Source organism: Chelmon rostratus, chromosome 17 (genome assembly GCF_017976325.1).
Source record: "Chelmon rostratus isolate fCheRos1 chromosome 17, fCheRos1.pri, whole genome shotgun sequence".
Lineage (NCBI taxonomy): Eukaryota > Metazoa > Chordata > Actinopteri > Chaetodontiformes > Chaetodontidae > Chelmon > Chelmon rostratus.
The window spans coordinates 10,843,054-10,861,663 of NC_055674.1; the positions used below are offsets into that span (position 1 = coordinate 10,843,054).

At 43.1% G+C, this 18,610-nt stretch overlaps 2 protein-coding genes across 2 annotated transcripts in view; one reads left to right on the forward strand and one right to left on the reverse strand.

Moving 5' to 3' along the window:
• Positions 1-3,869, forward strand: part of LOC121621065 (ras-related protein Rab-26-like) — a 49,093-nt gene extending 45,224 nt beyond the window's left edge. Inside the window, exons 6-9 of the mRNA XM_041957372.1 lie at positions 1,141-1,206; positions 1,884-1,940; positions 2,696-2,772; positions 3,514-3,869. Of these exons, the coding sequence (XP_041813306.1) occupies positions 1,141-1,206; positions 1,884-1,940; positions 2,696-2,772; positions 3,514-3,613 (300 nt within the window). The 3' untranslated portion in view covers positions 3,614-3,869. The remainder of the gene's footprint in view (positions 1-1,140; positions 1,207-1,883; positions 1,941-2,695; positions 2,773-3,513) is intronic.
• Positions 3,870-4,744: 875 nt separating this feature from the next.
• On the reverse strand, positions 4,745-18,247 carry LOC121620422 (arf-GAP with dual PH domain-containing protein 1-like). The gene is made up of 11 exons (XM_041956462.1): positions 17,962-18,247; positions 15,240-15,370; positions 14,363-14,454; positions 13,075-13,157; positions 8,335-8,447; positions 8,025-8,171; positions 7,619-7,702; positions 7,107-7,169; positions 6,899-6,970; positions 6,480-6,708; positions 4,745-6,385 (listed from the first exon to the last, which is right to left on the reverse strand). Exons 1-11 carry the CDS (start codon positions 18,050-18,052, stop codon positions 6,357-6,359), a joined length of 1,134 nt encoding a protein of 377 aa, XP_041812396.1. The 5' UTR covers positions 18,053-18,247; the 3' UTR covers positions 4,745-6,356.
• Between the last annotated feature and the right edge of the window lie 363 nt (positions 18,248-18,610).

Below are 18,610 nucleotides of genomic sequence, written 5' to 3' on the forward strand. Positions count from 1 at the left end.
TCTTCATAAACTGGCTTGATCGGAATGCTAGAGGAAAAATGAATACTGTGCATCATCTGAGGATCATAAATGTCTGTGCAATCCATGCAGTAGATGTTGAGAAAAGTTTGACGTGCTGGTGATGCAAGAGGTAAAATCAGGGGCTCGCCAAAATCGGTGTGATTCATCCTCTGGGGACCATGAATGTCTGTGCAAAGTGTCATGGAAATCCATCAAGTAGTTGGTCAGATATTGCAGTTTGGGCCAAAGTAGCCGCCACTCTTATTTCAGTATTTATCAAGATAATGTATACACAGATCATTCCGACCCACAACTTCCTGTTTATAAAGATTCCAGTTGACATGCAGTGTTCCTGAACCGCACGTATACGCAGTGAAATTCACAGGGGGCAGTGTCAACACGTTGCCGATCTCATCTCCTGTTAGGCAGCAGGACCTTTGGCTTGAGGTGAAATCCCCATGCGAACACGGTCATCACCAGAATGAATTACAGAGGTGCTGTCGGGGGAGGGGGGGCGCTCCAGAGACAGACCGCTAAAGTACAGGCGCATCGATCAGCAGCCGGTCAGGAATCCAATGTGGAGCAATGCATCGTGGGTGCAGCTTAGCTTTGTGCTGAGATGAGGGACGTTATTTTAGCAGGAGGGGGTCTGAGTTGATTAAATGCTCACTAGCGGTGAATGGATGGTTCAGGTGCTGTCAGAGCGCATGCAGTCAGAGGTGCAGTTTGTTCCCGTGTAAAGCTTTATCATCCCCCCGTGAGCATGCAGTTAAAGCAGGATGGAGCCGACTGTTCATTTAACTGATGAGTCTTTTTTAGTTTCTGTCTTGCTTTTATCCCTTTTATCTCTTTGTCCTTGCCTCGGTTTTTCTCTTTCTTTGTTGTAAATGCCGTTGTCTCTCTCACTTTCCTCCCCCTCTTTATTCACGTTATTAGATTTAATGCTCGGGCTCGTCCTTGTCAAATCCCAGACAAGGTTTTCTCCTCCTGAAGCCCTTTTTACGTCTGCCGCACATTTCCTCTTCTTGTCTCTCATCTCAGGTTGTTCCTTTTTAGGTTTTCACACTAATAATGTCTTCTTGCTTCTCTCTCTCTCTCTCTCTCTCCCCCTTTCGTCTCTTTGTCCTGCATCGTTTCCAGGCGTGGCTGACTGAGATCCACGAGTACGCCCAACAGGATGTGGTGCTCATGCTGCTTGGAAACAAGGCAAGGCATTATGGGAGGTTTTTTTGGGTAATGTAGGTAGAGGCAGTGGAAGAAAAAATCATTCCAGATGTGTATAAAGCACAGATTATTGAACAATGTTGGCATTTAATGTTTTGTCTAATTCTCAGTTCACTTATTATTTGATAAAATAAGATTCACGTCTTCAGCAGGAACCGATGGGCATCAGTAACCACACACACAAGCATCAAGTGTATAAAAGACTGTATATGTTGGAGCGCAGTCAGTCGATCACTGGCAGCTATTTGCCTGCTAATATCTCTAAAAGAACAATTAGTCTTGTTCATTTCAAGCACACACGCGCACATCTGACAATATCTCAAGATGCTAATTTGCAAATATCAGTGTTACACCATTTTTTTCCCATAACTGCCTTTCACATCCCTCCCTCTGAACAGAGAACAGATGTCTCTGCCTTGGAGCTCTGTCTAGTTTCAGTCCCCCACGCTCCATATCAGCCCTTAATTAGCAAATTGAGAGCCAATCTTGACTCATTAGCTGCCATCAAACCTGAACACCAGGAAAGGCTTGTGTGTAAACTGTGAACAAACAGCGAGCGGAGCTGCACGGTGAGCGGGCGGGCGGCGGTTGCGGTTTCAGCGCTGATGTCGACGCGTGATGCGCGCCTGTGTGACCTTGTTTTTTTCCCGTCTCGCCAGGCTGATGCCACTCACGAGAGGGTGGTGAAGAGAGAAGACGGAGAGAGGCTCGCAAAGGTGATTTAACGAAGATGTGGGCTCATTTTTTACTGTCCAGACTCCACAGCTGCACCCAACATGAGCAGAAAGTTGTCAGCTTGTCTTTTAATTCTGGTGTATTCTGGTCTTTCATGTAATTTATCATGGGTATTTTACCGACTGATTGAATTTCTTTGGCAGATGAGACTATTATGAATATTACACAAAGGTGGGATTATGTAGAGATCAATTCTCATTTTCACTTAATCTTTATCTCAGAATTCTCTCTGCTGTACCACCTGCAAACCAAGACGATAAAGCAAAGAAAGGCCAGACACCTAATTAATATTTATCATATAGATCCCTGCTCTTTTTTGTCATTATCTATCAAAACTTTATGTTTCTATGATAAACTCCAGCAGGGCCACAAAGGCAGCTGCCGAGCAAACGTTTCCCCCCTATCAATCTCCCTGACTGCTGCTTCACAGCATGACACACAAAACAAGTAGCAAACAGCCAAGCGATTCTCTCCTGAAGTGCGAGCAATAAAGTGCCGCTAAGCAACTTAAGGCTTAGCCTAGGAGGGAAAAAGAGCACATCAGTTATCGCCACTGAGGGCTGAGACAAATTCCCCTGCAGGGGAAAAGCGGGAAGACAAATTTATCACATCTGAGCTGGATTTATCCAAAGCAAACAAGCTCACTGTCGTGCTGTAAACGTTTCCACTGTTTTTATCCGAGTTTTATCCAAGTGAGTGAACCTCTTCAATAACTGTCATTGCTTCGACTCTGCAGGAGTTTGGAGTTCCCTTCATGGAGACCAGCGCCAGGTCCGGTCTCAATGTAGAGCTGGCCTTCACTGCTGTGGCTAAGTGAGCATCATTCTCTCTGCTAGTGCTGTGGATTGGTCTACTTAAGAGATGTTTTGTCGTTTTAATCTTAATATTGGCATGCAACTGCAAAGTAAAAGAAATTACTGCACTTTACGGTCATCCTCCTAACTTGAGGTCAGCTGCTAGCTTTTGCATGCTGGATCACGATTAGCCCCAGAACCAGATGTGATGTTGAAAAGTCCTGCTCATGTGATTTAAGATGAGCACAGGGAGTAAGCGTTTAAGAGTATGCTATGTGTAGAATGTTTTCACTGCTTTACCTTGCTTTCAAGGCGTTATCACTCTCTTCAAAGCCACAGTCCAAACCAGACTTCTTTGACAAAAACAGCAATTTTATGTGCAGAACACAGGAGTTGCTGGTCTGCTACTGACTCGATCAGTCAGTTTGTTTCTGTTATTCTGTGGCTTCTGTGTTTTAAAGTGTTTGTTAGGATTCACCAAAATCACACAATAACACAAATAAACTGACCAATCAAGGCAGCTGTAGGCCTGCAACTCCAACGCTTCGGGGCTGAAATGACTGTTTTTGTCAAAGGAGTCTGGTTTGGACCGTGGCTTTAGTGAGAGCTTGTGTCGAACTCTGTGCATACATCATTCTGTGCAGCGAAGGTCTGTGTGTGTGTGTTAGATTACATGTTCCTAAATTAGTTTTTGGGGCAATTTAAGGCATAATCTGACCATTTGTAGTGTTAATGGTGCATTTTGTCTCCTTTGTCTCAGGGAGCTGAAGCACCGGTCTATGAAGGATCCCAGTGAGAAGTTCAAGCTCCAGGAGTACGTAAACAAGGAGATGAAGAGCACAAGCTGCTGCAGGTCTTAAAGCCTGCCTTAGTCGTTCTCTGGATCTGTGTGTGTGTATGTGTGTGTGTGTGTGTGGATCACTCATGTTCATACAATCGATGTTCCATATCTGACCTGATCAGAGATGAGGAGTCAGCTCCAGCGAGGTATAAACCTTTTCGTCCTCCCTTTCCTGCACTCCCAAACCTCCCCATCTCAGTCCACACGCCCTCCATCTGTCGTCCTGCGCTCATTTCACTGCCCTACTCCATCTTGCACGTCCTGCTTTTCCTCACCCACTTCCTCCTGCAGCTGTGAATGCAGCCCCAGGCTATGGTTCGCAAAAGACAAAGTCAGGCGCTGCACGCCTCACTTATTAAGCTATTATTGGACAGTTTCTTCCATAGCCGTAGCTGCATGATAATTCACCGTTATGTGGACGGGATGGTCATCTTGCAGACACATTTATTTCTCACATCCATGTAAAAGGTCAGTGACAGTCACCATTTCGGCTGAATGTTCTGTTCTTGGTCAGCGTGTGGATGAATGTTCATATAACAGATGTAAAGTGATGCGTCTTATGTCCATGGTTCAGTGTTTATGTCAGTAAATCAACAGGCTCTTTGCAGCCAGTTTAGCTCACCAGCATAAACTCAATTTAAGCATTTCCATAATTCAGCTGTGGATATTTGGGAATATGTGTTGCTGCTTCTACATTAAAGTAAATTCATGTTGCTATTGTGTATACAAGGATATGAGGTACAGAATAGCATCACTAGCCACAATGGTTCTTTTAGGAGATTTGACTTCATGCCAGATGCAAAAAATTAAGCATACAGTAGTTTGAGCAAGCCATCACAACCATGGCAGTGCATGGGTCACAGAACATTAAAGATTTGGGGGATTTGTTTTTAAATATTAGAGGATCAATGTTGAGTTTGGAGTGCTCTAAGTGCGCTCTTCTTGGTAATAAAAACATGTGGTCAAGCAAACTGTAGACAAACGTGATGTAAATACTTTTTTCTGCATGTAAAGTTTTGATGGACGAGAATAGCACTTTAGATGGTTAATAAGAGCGTGGGTGGGAATTAAGACCTACAGTATGTTGACAATGTAACCTAGAGTATTGTATATGACACACAGATGTGTATGTTTTTATTGAATGCTTTTTTTTTTTGTCGTCAAATGTGCAAACATTAGTAGGCTGCTTTATTTCATGGTTTTTGTTTTATTTCCCATTCATTAATATATAAATGGGGTATATAGTGCCATGTTTTCTTAAAAAGACTGACCAGTACATTTCTTATAATCTATTAACAGTATTTAACCTGTTCTTCATAAAAGAAGCTTATGCCTTTTTTGTATGACTGTTGCTTTGGTAGATTTCATCTTAGTCATACAAACTGATTATGTCTGTACAGTATTTCCTGTATGTTTTTTCCAACCTTGATGTTCAGAGTAATGTACTGATTTTGGGTCTTACTACCTTTCAATGTGCAACTTCTTTCTTGTAACTGAGAGTCAACTACAATAAAAACAGAAGGTAATGTGGCTTTTACCCTTTTAATAGTGACCGTAATTCAGATTCACTTAGTCCACAGTGTGTTCAGACTCAAAGCGGTAACAGAGCGTGTGTGTGTGTGTGTGTGTGTGGAGGTTTCATGGTTGAGCTCATGTGGTTCACTTGAATAAGTTTGAAGAAAGGCATCACTGCCCTGTGGCAATACTGCTCAAACTCGTCTTCATGCCTTTCTCTTCAGCACGGACACAAATGATTTCATGTGCACACCTGCAGTCACTGGTTTGGTGAGGTCAATGAGCCCCTGGAGTGTGTGTGTGTGTGTGTGTTTTGTGAGGCTCAGTTTTAAAACCTCTCCTTTGTCTCCCTCTGCTGGATAAATAACACCACATTAAAATAAATGCTAAATTTGTATGCAGTTTTGCAAAATCAAAAAAAAAAGGAAAGCCAATTCTTAACCATAAACATCAGCCAAAGCGTTTTACATTGCTGCTTAAATATGTATAAAAAAAAGCAAAACTAGCTTATACCTGCACTGCTTGGTACTAGAATATTGCAGTGTACAGCAAATTAGACAGTTAAAAAATAAATACATTGAGAATTAAATATTGTAGTCACACATGGAAATGTATGTGTGTGAATATCTGCAGACCATGTCTATATGATTCCTTCTGACTGATGTGTTACAGTCCTGTGTCAGACAATGTTTGTTTAAGGGTGCACATAAGTGGCCAGAAAGGCGTAGTTTGTACACTTAGGTGAAAAGCAAGGTTAATCCAGTTGTATTAAACATCTGGGTAATTTAAGTATTGATATAATACTATATTACTGAGAACAACGAAAACACAGATTTTGACATCTGAGCAGCACAAGTGTGATTCCGACCAACAAGTCACGCACATAACTTCTGCACATTCAGGTCAGGATGACTGACCGCTTTCAAGTATGTAAATCACATAACAGATAAGTGAGTTAGGCTAACATTCATGAGCTCAGGAGTGATTCGGACTCCCTACGAAATGGGTCTGGCACATAATGTAGGTCGGGTGGAGCAGGATAGCAGGTGGAGTAAATGAGTCGCTGTGGGAATGCTAACTGTGGGCAAAGCTGTCTCACCTTTATGTCCTTTTTTTTCTGTCACTCTTAAGTTTTTATAAAGGCTCCCACTATAAGATCTCAAGTGCATATCTCAGGTTCTTCTCTTCCTCCAGTTCCACTTACTGCTGCTCCTCCAGCACCAACAGTTCTTCAAACACTACGATAGTCAAGGTTTGTGCTTGAAATAGGCCTCCACTGCAGAGAGAACAGAAAATATTACATATAAGACTCAAAAATTGAGAAAAAAAGAGGTAAATAATGACTTAACTGAGTCGGGTGTTCAATTTACCTGCATACTCCTGAGGCAGCATTGGTCTGTTGAGAACAGTCTGAAATGCGGCCATCCAGTCTTTCTGATTTTCTTCGGTCTCGCATGCAAATAGAAATTTCCTGTCTGGGGTCACTATGGTAATTCCAAACTGCCAGTGGTAGCCCTGAATGTTCGGTGGGAGGCCGGGAAGTACAGTGTAGCCGTTATCCTTACTACCAATGAACACCTCGCCTCGTGCATAGGCGTCCTGCAAGCGGAGGGAGAAACACACACACAGTTTCATCATCTATAGCTGTGAACCTCTCTAAAGGGAAAATATTCATATTGACTTTTTGAGTGCACTCCAAAATAGACACTGATGCACAGTAGAGAAAAAGGTATAGCAGCATCCGCTGGTCACAGTGTGTAACTACAGAAGTTTCGTGCAGCTTTAATACCAGTGGATCTTTGAAGTACATGAGCCTCCTGTCATCCATCGTGAACCATCTCTTCTTGAAGCCCTCTGTGTGCTGTGGGATATAGAAACATGTGCTTTTATGCTCGGCAAGATGCTGCTATAGGCTTTGCATATTTCCCAAACTTATAAATCATGTTGTGGAAAAGTATTCTATCAGTGCAAACGCTGTAGAAATACAAATACATTACCTTTGGACCAGTTTTCTCCATGTAACCCTCCTTGATGTAGTTCCTGGTTAGCTGTGGCAACAACTAGACAAAGAGCAAAGACTTAGTCACTGAAACTCTGCGTGTGTGTGTGTGTATGTGTGTGTGTGTGTGTGTGTATGCACAGTCCTAGCAAGTCTCTTAGAAATTCTGTGAGTAAAAGGAAAGTCTGATCTGGATTTTTCACATTCTATTTAATTATTCAGCTATTCCATTTCTGCATGTTTTTTTTTCTTTTCTGTAATATTTAGGTCATAATGGTGCTTCAAAGCCTTTTCCACATTACTAGAAAAAAAATAAAAGTAATCCTGTTTAAATATACTGAATCAGCCTATTAAATGCTTCTATTTTTTTCTACTGTAGAGTGTAACTGCCTCCACAGTTTGCTGAAACTCCCAAATCCCCAGAAAATGTACAAACAATGTGATGTCAGTGTCCTCAATTGTAGCTACGGCCCTTTTTGTATGTGCGTGTGTGCGCGTGCATGCACTCACATCAGAGTTAGGAGCTCCGGGAAAAGCCACCTGCAGGTAGTGAAACCTGGCTGCTCGGATGGCGTTGAACCAGTCCACCATTTCCTTCAAGACAGGGAAAGCAGGAAGTTCAGCAACTGACTCGTGCTGCAATATCATCTCCTCCTGGTCCCTAATTACCTCCAGCACAAGGCACGGCACTCATTACCATCACCACCATACAAAATGGCTTTTCTAAATGGGATTTGTGCTGGAAATGCCATTTGAAAAGCTCTAAACCCAGGGGAGATGTCTGTTTTGCGAAGCCTTTAGCTAGTATTAAGGATTATTGAAGTGAACTTCAATTACACACTGACTTGTAATGACAAACCATTCCCACCAGGGAGGGACACACACACATACACCAGGGAGAGGCGCCACACCTCACCTTTCCATCCTCATGGTAAACAAAGATGTTCCTAGTGCTGTTGTCCTTCAAATAGGTTATCTGCAGGCCGTGGGCCGTGCCGATTTTAGTTGGCTGGAAAGTGGCATTGACAGTGTTGATCTTCATTATCGCTTTGGGCTCTCTGGCCTGCACACAAGACATTTTGAGATAGTAAGTGGTATAGTCACTGGTCTCCTTGTGTACAACAAAAAGGGACATTTGTAGAGAGAGCGACATATTTTAAACAAAGGCTGTGAGACCTGCAAATCAAATACAGACCAGAGGATAGAGAGAGGGAGAAAACACTCACATCGTGCTTGTTGAAGTACTTCAAAACGCCTTCCCGTTCGGACAGAATAAATTTTCGGCTGAGGTACTGTCCGTTGTCTCTGCCTCGTTTCCATAGAAACCCCTCTCTGTAACCTGCCATGAGGGGAGCCGCAAGGGTCCCGTTCCATTGACATGGAGCAGGAATACAGAGAAAACAGAGCGAAGACAGATTTTTAATTAAAAACTAAATACGAAAATGTTGCCTCAAAGTAAAATCCAATACAAAACAAATAAATACAATACACACATCATCACCTTATATATATATATATTTTAATTTTATTAACTTTAATGATCCCAAGACTGGGAAATCATTCTCTGCATTTCACCCATCTCTGTTTTTGAAGAAACACACACATGCAACATGCAGTGAGCCACACACAGGAGCAGTGGGCTGCAATCAAGCAACCAGGGAGCATATTGGGGGGTTAAGTGCCTTGCTCAAGGGCACATCAGCCAGCTAATGGAGGGGGAGGGAATACTCCATCACACCCAAATTTTCTGCCAGTCCAGTAAAGGAATCGAACAGGCAACCTTCTGATCACAAGCTGCTTCTCCAACCTCTAGGCCACGGCTATAAAGTTGATCTGCTTATTTACACATCCAGACACAGAGCAACATTAGCATTCATTTGGATTTGTGTTTCTAGCCGCCCAAATAACATAAGTCCAATAATCACTGTTATTTTAGCTCTGTTTTGGTCTCCACCAACTCCTGAGAAAAATATCTGGCTCTTTAGTTGCTAAACGCTGCACTGTGTTCACCAGCTAGTCGCTAACTTAGTCTGGGTGCCATTTGGGCAACTAAAACACTCAAACGCTACACGATGACACAAAGCCTTTAGATCCATTTTTAGCTTTAATCGTCATGATATCATCACACCAGGAAACAGGTGGGCGCCTTCACCACATCCACAACATTTTCTGGGTTACTCATTTAAATGAATGCTGCTGCTGGATTTATACAGTACCAATCAAAAGTCTGGACACGCCTTCTCACTCAGTGGTTTTTCATTATTCTTATTATTTTCTACCATGTAGATTAATACTGAAAACACTCCGAAATGACACATATGGAAACATGTGGTAAACAAAAAAGTGTAAACAAAGAAAAATACGTTTTAAAGATTCTCTCAAGTATCCACCTATTATATCATAACATCACCCAGGAGACTGACCCAGAAACAATGCTGGTCGAGACCTCTGAAAGCTTCTACATTACAGAGACTGCTGGTGACCTTGTGCTTGTAAGAGTGTGTGTATGTGCGTGTGTGTGCACACTTTTGGCTTATGTGGTCACTGTTCTAAGCAGCTCAGCAGCGATGGGAGGAAGCACCTCTGCTTTTACTACACATAAATAATTCAGCCTCAACTGATGGTTTCCTCTACAAGCCTGAACATCCCTGAAACAAACTCTTTCTCTCTCACAGTAACACACACACAAAGAGTTTTTGATTAACGACCACTAAAGCATTTTTGAGTCGCAACTTATTTTACAAGCGAGAATGAGTCTATGCCCCCATCATTTTCAGCCTTTTCTAAATAATAAGCAGTATCCACCCCATCCTCTTTCACACACACAGAGCTTGTTGGCTCAGTTCCTGGGCCTGTTCCTGACACTGGCCTCTCTGCCCATACTCAGCGAGAGCCAACAGAAACAGCACTGCAGGAAGAAATGCACTGTCATTGCTCTATGTGCACTCAGCCAACACGCACAAATTAACTCACTTGCACAAATGCAAAATCAGCAATATTTAACAGTAAAACAGTTGAATTGGATGGGTTTTTTCTTTTTCAAACTATCTGGGAACTGGATTTTCTAATCTAGAATAAACTGGATCTTTCTTCAGATTCATGTGCGACACTTGTTTGCACAGCCACAGAGCCTACTTTAAGGCACTGGTCATGAGGCGTTATCAGTCCAGTTGCACTGTGACACAGCAATAACATGACAGAAAAAAACTGTGGCAAGATGCTTTATTATTTTTAGTATTATTTAACATTAAGAGACTTTTAACACTTAACATTAATTAGATTTTTGATTGAATTGTTTGGTCTAGTTTTCATTTTAGGTCCACAATTTGAATTGGAATGGCAATAATAAACCCTGTGATACCAACAAAACTACTTCCCCTGTAACGAACTGTACAAGAATCACTTCCATTGAAAGTTAAGTGCCTCAGTCAAATGCGGGTATGGTTTGAGCTAAAGTGCAATGCAATAAAAAAGCAAAGAACAAAGGAAATTTTTTGAGATAAAATTACATCTCAGTAGCCAATTTCCTGTGGGAAATGGATCTGAAAAGAGGACACACAGGCTGTTTGTCTGCTGGTTCACTCGCACCATCCTCTCTCTCCTCCATCCATCCCTTTTCCCCGTCCCTTGCTTCAGTCTCTTGCTTCTTTGTACAGCAATAAAGCCGACACGGTGTGGGCCACAGACAGCAGTAAACTTTTGGCTGAGCAGCACCTTCATCAATTATTCATGAGTCAGAAAGTTTTGTTTCAGCGCCAAGACCCACTGAGGGTGGGGCAGCCCGTCCACAAGAGCGTAACACAGCAGAGAAGAACAGAAATCATTCACTGGTACAACGCTGTGACCGAGATTTGCAAACGCCTGGCAGAGCAAGGCAAGTTTTGGACCACAGTGTCGGCCTTTCTTCAGGTTCTCTACAGATCGCTGCTACTTTCTCCTGGCCAATGATCTAGGAGGAATATTATATAGAATACTGGCACACAAGACAGGCCATTCTTCCTCCGGGGCTCAGACGCACAGCCACATGCTCCTAAACCTCCGCACAGCACAACACAACACAAGAGGCCATTGACAGAGAGCGAGAGACACAGAGAGACACAGAGAGCAAGAGCTGGACGGTCATGAGACTCCGATAATAGCGCTTTATCTCGTCTACCTTGACGAGAGATTTTGCTTTTTGCAACAGCGACAATCTGTTTGAGAGATTTCATTCTGTGTTTTAGCTTTTCAGTTCAGAGTAAAGGCCCTTCTTAAAGCTACCTAATGACGCTTTAATTCCCAATGCAGTGGTTGCTCAGTTCTAACCCTGTGAGAACTTAGCATTATCATTTTAAAGGGTGCAGACTTGTTAAAACAGTGAATATATCCTTTAACGATGGCCCTGTTACATTTAGACATCCTCCAAACCAAGTCAGTGACCATATTTGCACAATGCAAGAGCTCCATGGCACTGAAACGCCTGTCAGGAACGTGTTATTACATGAATATATACCTGAATGTTATTAGTTTAGGAGTTTTGGTCCCCTGTCATGTTTCAGATGTCTATGAGTTTGTTAGCAGTCCCACCAAAGAGACATTACCCTTCTACACTTCTATTAAAACAACTGTCTGAGGCCCAAAGACAAAAATCATCCAATATTTAACAAAGGAAAGCCAAATAGTAAGGATCAGTGTACTTCTTCCATCACTGTATATAACGAATAAGATTCCAGATTCTTAAGAGATCACAACGGTTCAATCTTGGCATCTGTGCACTCGCTGCCAGCGAGTTTGGGGAGGAGCATCCATTATTGATTAGCCGAGTCTGATTAGCGATCAGGTCGGGGCCACTTTCTCTTTTTTAATGAGGCTCCACTGGACGATTCGCCAAGAGACATTGTAATTTGTCACACACACGGGGGCATGATTCAGCACAGAAGCCGGAGATAAGGGCTGCACGTTTAGCGAGGAAGTGAGCTTGAGACAAACTGATTACACACATGAGAAAAAGATGAGGTGTACTGCAGGAACAGAGATGGGCGTAAGATGAGGACACATGAAGGCCGAGCAGAATTATAAAAAGGAGGACACAGAAAGCACTGAAGGAGGACAGCAAAGGGCACTTTAGTTCCCTTGATGACCAGCCCTCATCGTCTCTGCAGCATAAGCCATGCTGACACACAGTCTGTCTGCCAAACTACCTAACGAGCAGTCAGTCTGACGGGCAGGCTAATTGGGCTTGGCTATGTAAATGAGCACTGGGTAATGGTGCCTGCTGGGACATGAGTTGCTTATTACTACACTCTTTGACAGTGTAATGCCATTAGCGGGCCAAATAGCACCTCCTACAACACATGGTGAACCCAAACAGACATCAATACACTTTTTTCACAATGTCATCGCCGTCAGCCGGTTGGCGAAACAAGAGGAGCAAGAGTTCGTGCTGCATACTATGAAATCCCTGCTCAGAATATTTGCATGTCTTTCAAGCAAAACTAGGTTTTGGTTTTGGGTTTTAGGTGCAAAATCTGCAATTTTGAAGGCACGTGTTAGCCTAGCTTAGCATAAAGAGTGGAAGCAAGGGCAAACAGCTAGACTGCTCTGCTGAAGGAGTGTCCACCACTAACTTTAGAGCTTGCTTATTAACCTGATGTATCTCATTTGTTTAAATTGTACATAAACAGGATTGATTGTCAGCAGTTTTATGCTATAACTACTTTAATTATTCTCCAAAATATTGAACTACTCCTTTCAGAGGAGACAGCAAAGTGGGGTGAGCGATGAGGCCTCCTTTCGCTTCCTCTTTCACTCCTTATCTTAGATTTCATCGGCTGTTTAACCCGAGAATGCTGGTCATAAATGGGAGATGCTGTTTCCCTGCTGAGCATTCATTCGCTGCTGTGTGAGCCGCGCACAATGACTTCTTTTCCCATTTCACCAAGAAGAAGTGTAATGTGTGTGTGTGTGTGCGCGCGTTTAATTCTTACCTGCAGAGTAAGGCTCCTGCTTCTCCACACACATGAACTCCCTCCTCTCGTACTTGGCTCGGATCCATTGTTCCCGCAGGAGCCTGCCGAACAGTTGGTGTTGATGTTTACTTCATGCTCGAGTTAATTTGTTGGAAACGTCTCATTAACTTATGTGAATATCAAGCCTCTGAGCCACATTTCATGCAAACAAATATTACTTGGCTCATATTCTCATAATTATCGCGTGTGTCTTCCCTTTGTCCTCCCCGTATCAAGATGCTGACTACACGGCTCATGCTCTTCTTTCATCTCTCACATCCATCCTTATTAAATCAATTTCTCTGGACTCTCTGTTCCCTTCATAATTATCCTTAATATCCACAAAGCATCGTGGACAAACCAGCGCCTTGTACGTGCATGCATCCTCAGCATACAAAGACACCTCATCTGTATTTCACCATGTTTAACCAGCTCACAACAAATCAGCAGGCCAGTATTTAATGGAATGGCTTTGCACAGCTCTTCCCACGAGTGCTCAAAGCCCTTCACACTTATTGGATTTGCCTTTTTCTCTCCTCTTTATCCAATCATCTTTTCCTTTGCCTTGATTATATCACCCCTCATGAACACAAGCAAGTGCAGGTCTACAATAAACTCCTCAGCTCGGTGTTTAGATTTTACGTATTGTTATTTATATCGCTGGACCGTTAAGAAGAAACCCTCCTACTGAACTGTTGCTTCCTGTTCAAACTGCAGGAACTGGCCAGTCTTATCACTGAGGAGTTTCTGCGTGTCAGCCCGGCTACCAGAAACCACTTGCTGCCCCTCAGTTAATGAGTGCATCCATCTGTGGCGCAATGACTGCAATCTTAAAGACACCATGAGCAATGTTTTACTGCCTATATGCACAAACTACCCACAGCATGTATCAGGAGAGATTTGCAAAGTTGTTGATCGATGACACTACAGTACTGATGCAGAGTGGCGTTGCATTTTTAATGACGTGAAACGGGAAACATCAGCATTTATTTCTGTATAAATTACCTAAAGAGCAACAAGTCAACTCCCAATAAAGAATCCGACTTTAAAATGTTCTGTGGTTTCTTGCAGGTGTCATGTTTGATAGCACCTTTGAAATTTGAATAAACCTGATTTTTGCAAAGTCAGTCCATCCTAATCGACGTATGTAGACAGCTTCATTGGCCACAAATGGATGTATATGATAACCTTCATCTCCCTGGCTGTCAAAATCAGCAAACTCACATTTTGAGAGGACCACCGGTACAGAAGAGGACGCGTCACTTACGTGCAGTCTCTGTGTGTGGGACAGTAGTAGAAGGCAGGAACTATCTGTTCATATTTGGCCTTGGTAGCATCGTTACCCACAGAGTCCATAAACTGCAGAGGAGAGGAGTAGAAGTGTTAGTCAGGGATATCTTTGTGTATAGGTATTTGGTTGATGAGGGCAGGTCACACACACACAAAAATAATGAGGTGCTTGCAGCTCGGGGTTTGTGTGGCTGACGCCTTGCCCAGAGGGACACATTGCCGCTGCCACGGCTGCTTCTTCTTTTGTGTCTCCGTATTTAACAGAGAGGACGCTGCTCAGCATGCAGTAGCACACAGCTAGCAAACTACAGACCACACATGCAACTGAAGGAAGAGGAGGTCGGAGAAAGGGGGGCAGAGCTAATATAAAACCAGCACAAACCCTCTTTTTGTTGCATGCATTCAAACAGAGTGGACAGGAGTTTCATATGATTAATGCAACTGGACTGCATGTATGAAAACATTCTTTTCGCCTCATTCTTCATATTTTCACTTTAAATCGACTGGTATTTTAAGTGAGTTTTAAAGTCTGAGAGTCCAGAGTCTCAGCACACACACAGACAAAGACAGTGGTTGTATCTGCCAGCTGCTGGCTCATGCTTTTCAGGCCGTGCTGAATTGAGACAGATGACTTGTCTTATTTTTCTCCAAGCAAGGATGCAGGGGCGGGGCGGCAGGCAGAGAGTGATGCTCACAGCGGAGCAGGCTCAGCCGGGTGGGGGCTCGGCCAGGGGCCGCGGGCGCTGCTTCAAGCCAAGTTTCAGACTACGATCGATGGCTCATCTCGACTTTGTTCGGGAGTTTTACAGATAAAATACGGACACTTCACATGCACGACAGGCAGGTGTTCTCACCTCCACCTCAGAGGAGCTCCAGGGATCCAGCAGGATGGACTTCACCTTGCTGATCTGAGCAATGTTTCTATGGAGGCCTGAGCAGCTTTGACACACAAACACACCCAGGGTGTAGGACGCCCACTCCGGATCTGCAACGCAGCATAGAGACACATTAAAGGTTTCAAATAACTGACTAAACTGCAGCACTTCTAAACATCCTCCTGAGACACTGACAACCAAAACAGCACTTTAATGCATGCTGATGACTCCCTCAACACAGAGTCACTTGTCTTCACATCTAGATTTTAAAAATAAATCAGATTTTCATTCAGGAAGCAGGTCACCAAAGTGCAGTGAACTTGTCTCCATGACCTAGATTTAAAGCTCAGTCCACATCCTCAGAGTGATCAGAACCCCCTCCCACAGTTTCACAGATGAATCGATATTTGGGTGGAAATGATGTCAGTCAGGAGTTGGACTGTATTTAGGTTTGTGTGCGGGCACACCGGGTGTTTCCTTTGCATTTTTTCCGTGTGGTGGCAGCAGTGGGAGAGAGAGAGAGACCACCGACGGCTCACCTTGAATCACCCCGGCAGGGTAGTGTTTCATAGATGCCATTTCTGCCACAACACACAGACATGACTTCTAGAAAATGTCGTCCTTAATACCTTATTTACACATCAGCAGCACACATTTACTGTACTTTGTTACTGCAGCTCAGCAACACCTGCTTAGAAATGCCGATAATAAAAGTTCCATATTATCTTTCATTAGAGGCAGGCATAGCACAACCACGTTTCCCAATTATTTAATTGTTGCTCCTTAAAAAAAAAACAGTTTTTTACATGACTTCCATGCATTTATAAGCTATACATGTGGAGTTACAAGGTTTCGACTTCACATTTTGATGAATATTGGAAACTCACAGGTATATCTACAGTATTATATATACACACACGTGTTAATCACACTTGTATTACATCAGCCACTACTACCTCCAAACACCTCTGTCTTAAAGACTTCTGATATAAAGTAAACATGAATTGAAAAATGACTTTTCTATCATGTTGCGTTTCAGTGCTCACGACATTTTGCAGCGATCTCGAAGTTGAAAGGTGAAAGGTCAGAACATCCCACAGTTCAGAAATTTCTTTGAAAGGAGACAAGTGTGCAGTGAGCGTGCAGCGTGGCGATCAGCAGTTTTGTAGAAGTTCACAATGAACCCACGGCTCCTCTTTTTAAAAAAAAAAAAAAAATCGAAGGAGGAGACAAGACAGATTCTTTTATTATCGCAAGATAAACCGTTGAACCAGACGGCTTGCAGCAAACGTGTGAATGGCTGCACACACTTCCTCCGAAACTTCAAAACCTCCTTTGCAGAATCATTACTCTTTACACTGCAAGGTGAGATTACAGCTGCTGTGGTGGTTATTTTGCAACTGAGCCAGAAGACTGGGACAATGTCAGTAGTTTCTATCAGCATGCTGCAGCCCTTCGACCATTGCTAATGAAAACGGAGTGAACACAAACCGCAAGAATAGCATGAGAACAAAAGAAGAAAAAAAAAACGATTACTTCCTTGTGCATAATCACAAAGCTGCACACTTGTAAGACTGCATCTGTACACAAGAGACAAGAGGCTGGTGTGTAGTTAGCCACTCCCATCATCTCTGCATTATGTGGGCCTCTTTTCAAGCAAAAAAAAAAAAGAAAATTCTCTCACATTTCTGGTTTCAGCTTCACAAATGAGGGGATTTGCTGCTTTTCACTGACATAATTCCCTGTAAACTAACATTGAAGACATTTAAGATGCCATCTTGAGCTCTGGGAAATTGTGGGGATCACAATTCCAAAACAAAACAATTTAATCAAATTACAAGTGAAATAACCATGAGATTAATCTATAATTAAAGTAATTGTTAGTTGCAGCCCTGCATATGTGCAACCTATGCAAGACCTGGGAGAGTTGAAATGTTCCGATATATTCATGGGCTCATCACATATTTCTTGCATTGGGCTCATTGTGAAAGCTTACACTTTTAAAGCAGGGGCAATGCAAAGTAAAGCAAAACACATTCAGCACACCTTTCGGACTTTCACTCTGGGCCACACCTGTTTGCCGTGTACTGAGCTGCAGATCTCAAACGTACAAGGTGTGACCACATGCGAAAAGAAAGATAACATATTTGACCACTACCAAAAAAAAAGACCCCAGCTAGTAATAACATGAATCATATTCAATATATGTTGTAAAGCACTTTTAACCAATACAGCGCCCCAAGCTTTAAATTAAAAACGCTTAAAAGGTCGACATGCGTTACTTATTTATAAAGTTCTGTGAAAAGTGCTGGAAGCCTATAAAATAAATGTAGCTGCTTTTAAAAGGCTTGTACATTATTTAGCTGCTCTTTTATTAGAGTCGTCAAGAAGTCCGTCGCTCTTCTGCATGAGGATCTTCATTATGTCAACCGTTTTATATTTCATAACCATGCCCAGACCACATCGTGCCTGTCTGAGAAACTCAACGACCTTGCGCACTCTTGCGAAAAGAGAACTGGCGACACTCTGTTATATTTCGGCACATGCAGTTAATTATGTGTGGCTTATAATTAGCCACAGGCAAAAACAAACGAGCAGGATGGTCGCAGAATGTGCAAAACAAGCAGATCGAAGCGGGGAAAGGTCAGTGAGATGTGGCCAGCGTCTGTCAGGGACCCCCCCTCCACCACCTCCAGCCTACCTGCAGCCCCGCAGTCGGCACAGTTTCCATTGCCAGGTTTCCCCAGAAGCTGTTTCACACGCTGCCTGTTCCTTTCTTGATCCGAGCTCATAATGCAAATGATCCTGCTCAGATGCCTGCTCAGCGGCTGAAAGCATCAAACTCTCATGCATGGAAAAGTGAGATTGACGCCCGGCGCGGCTGCACTCTATTCGTAAAAGCGCGTCGCGACGCGCCCGAGCGCTACCGAGACGGCTGTAATTTTAGGTAGAGGGTGGCAGCACAGTGGAGCAATATCAGCCTAGTGTATGCTATAAAACCCATGTAGATGCAACAATAAATACATTTAAGTCTTCCTCTGTCGTTCTCTCTCTCTCTTAAGAGGGAGACCCCCAGCGGTAGGAAACACGCTCACGACGCTGCTCCGGACCGTGAATACACCCACATTTACCCTCTTACAGCCTCCTTCATGACTTTATAGCCTGGATTTAACTTGATCTCTGGTTTCTTTTTTCTTCGACCTGGATGAACGCCACTTGAGGAATAGCCCATGTTTGTTTAAGTTTGTTCCCATTTAAAGACCAACCCTCCTGTGCTGTAATATATCCTTAATGTAAATATCACGCTTGGCGTTACACACTCAATAATGAACCCATTACTATTATTACTG

Coding starts and splice junctions, on each gene's coding strand:
- LOC121620422 (XM_041956462.1), bottom strand. CDS start 18,052: ATGAGCTCGGATCAAGAAAGGAACAGGCAGCGTGTGAAACAGCTTCTG. Junction 6,971..7,106: donor TGGAGAAAACTGGTCCAAAG/GTAATGTATTTG, acceptor TATATCCCACAG/CACACAGAGGGCTTCAAGAA. Junction 6,709..6,898: donor TGTACTTCAAAGATCCACTG/GTATTAAAGCTG, acceptor CTCCGCTTGCAG/GACGCCTATGCACGAGGCGA.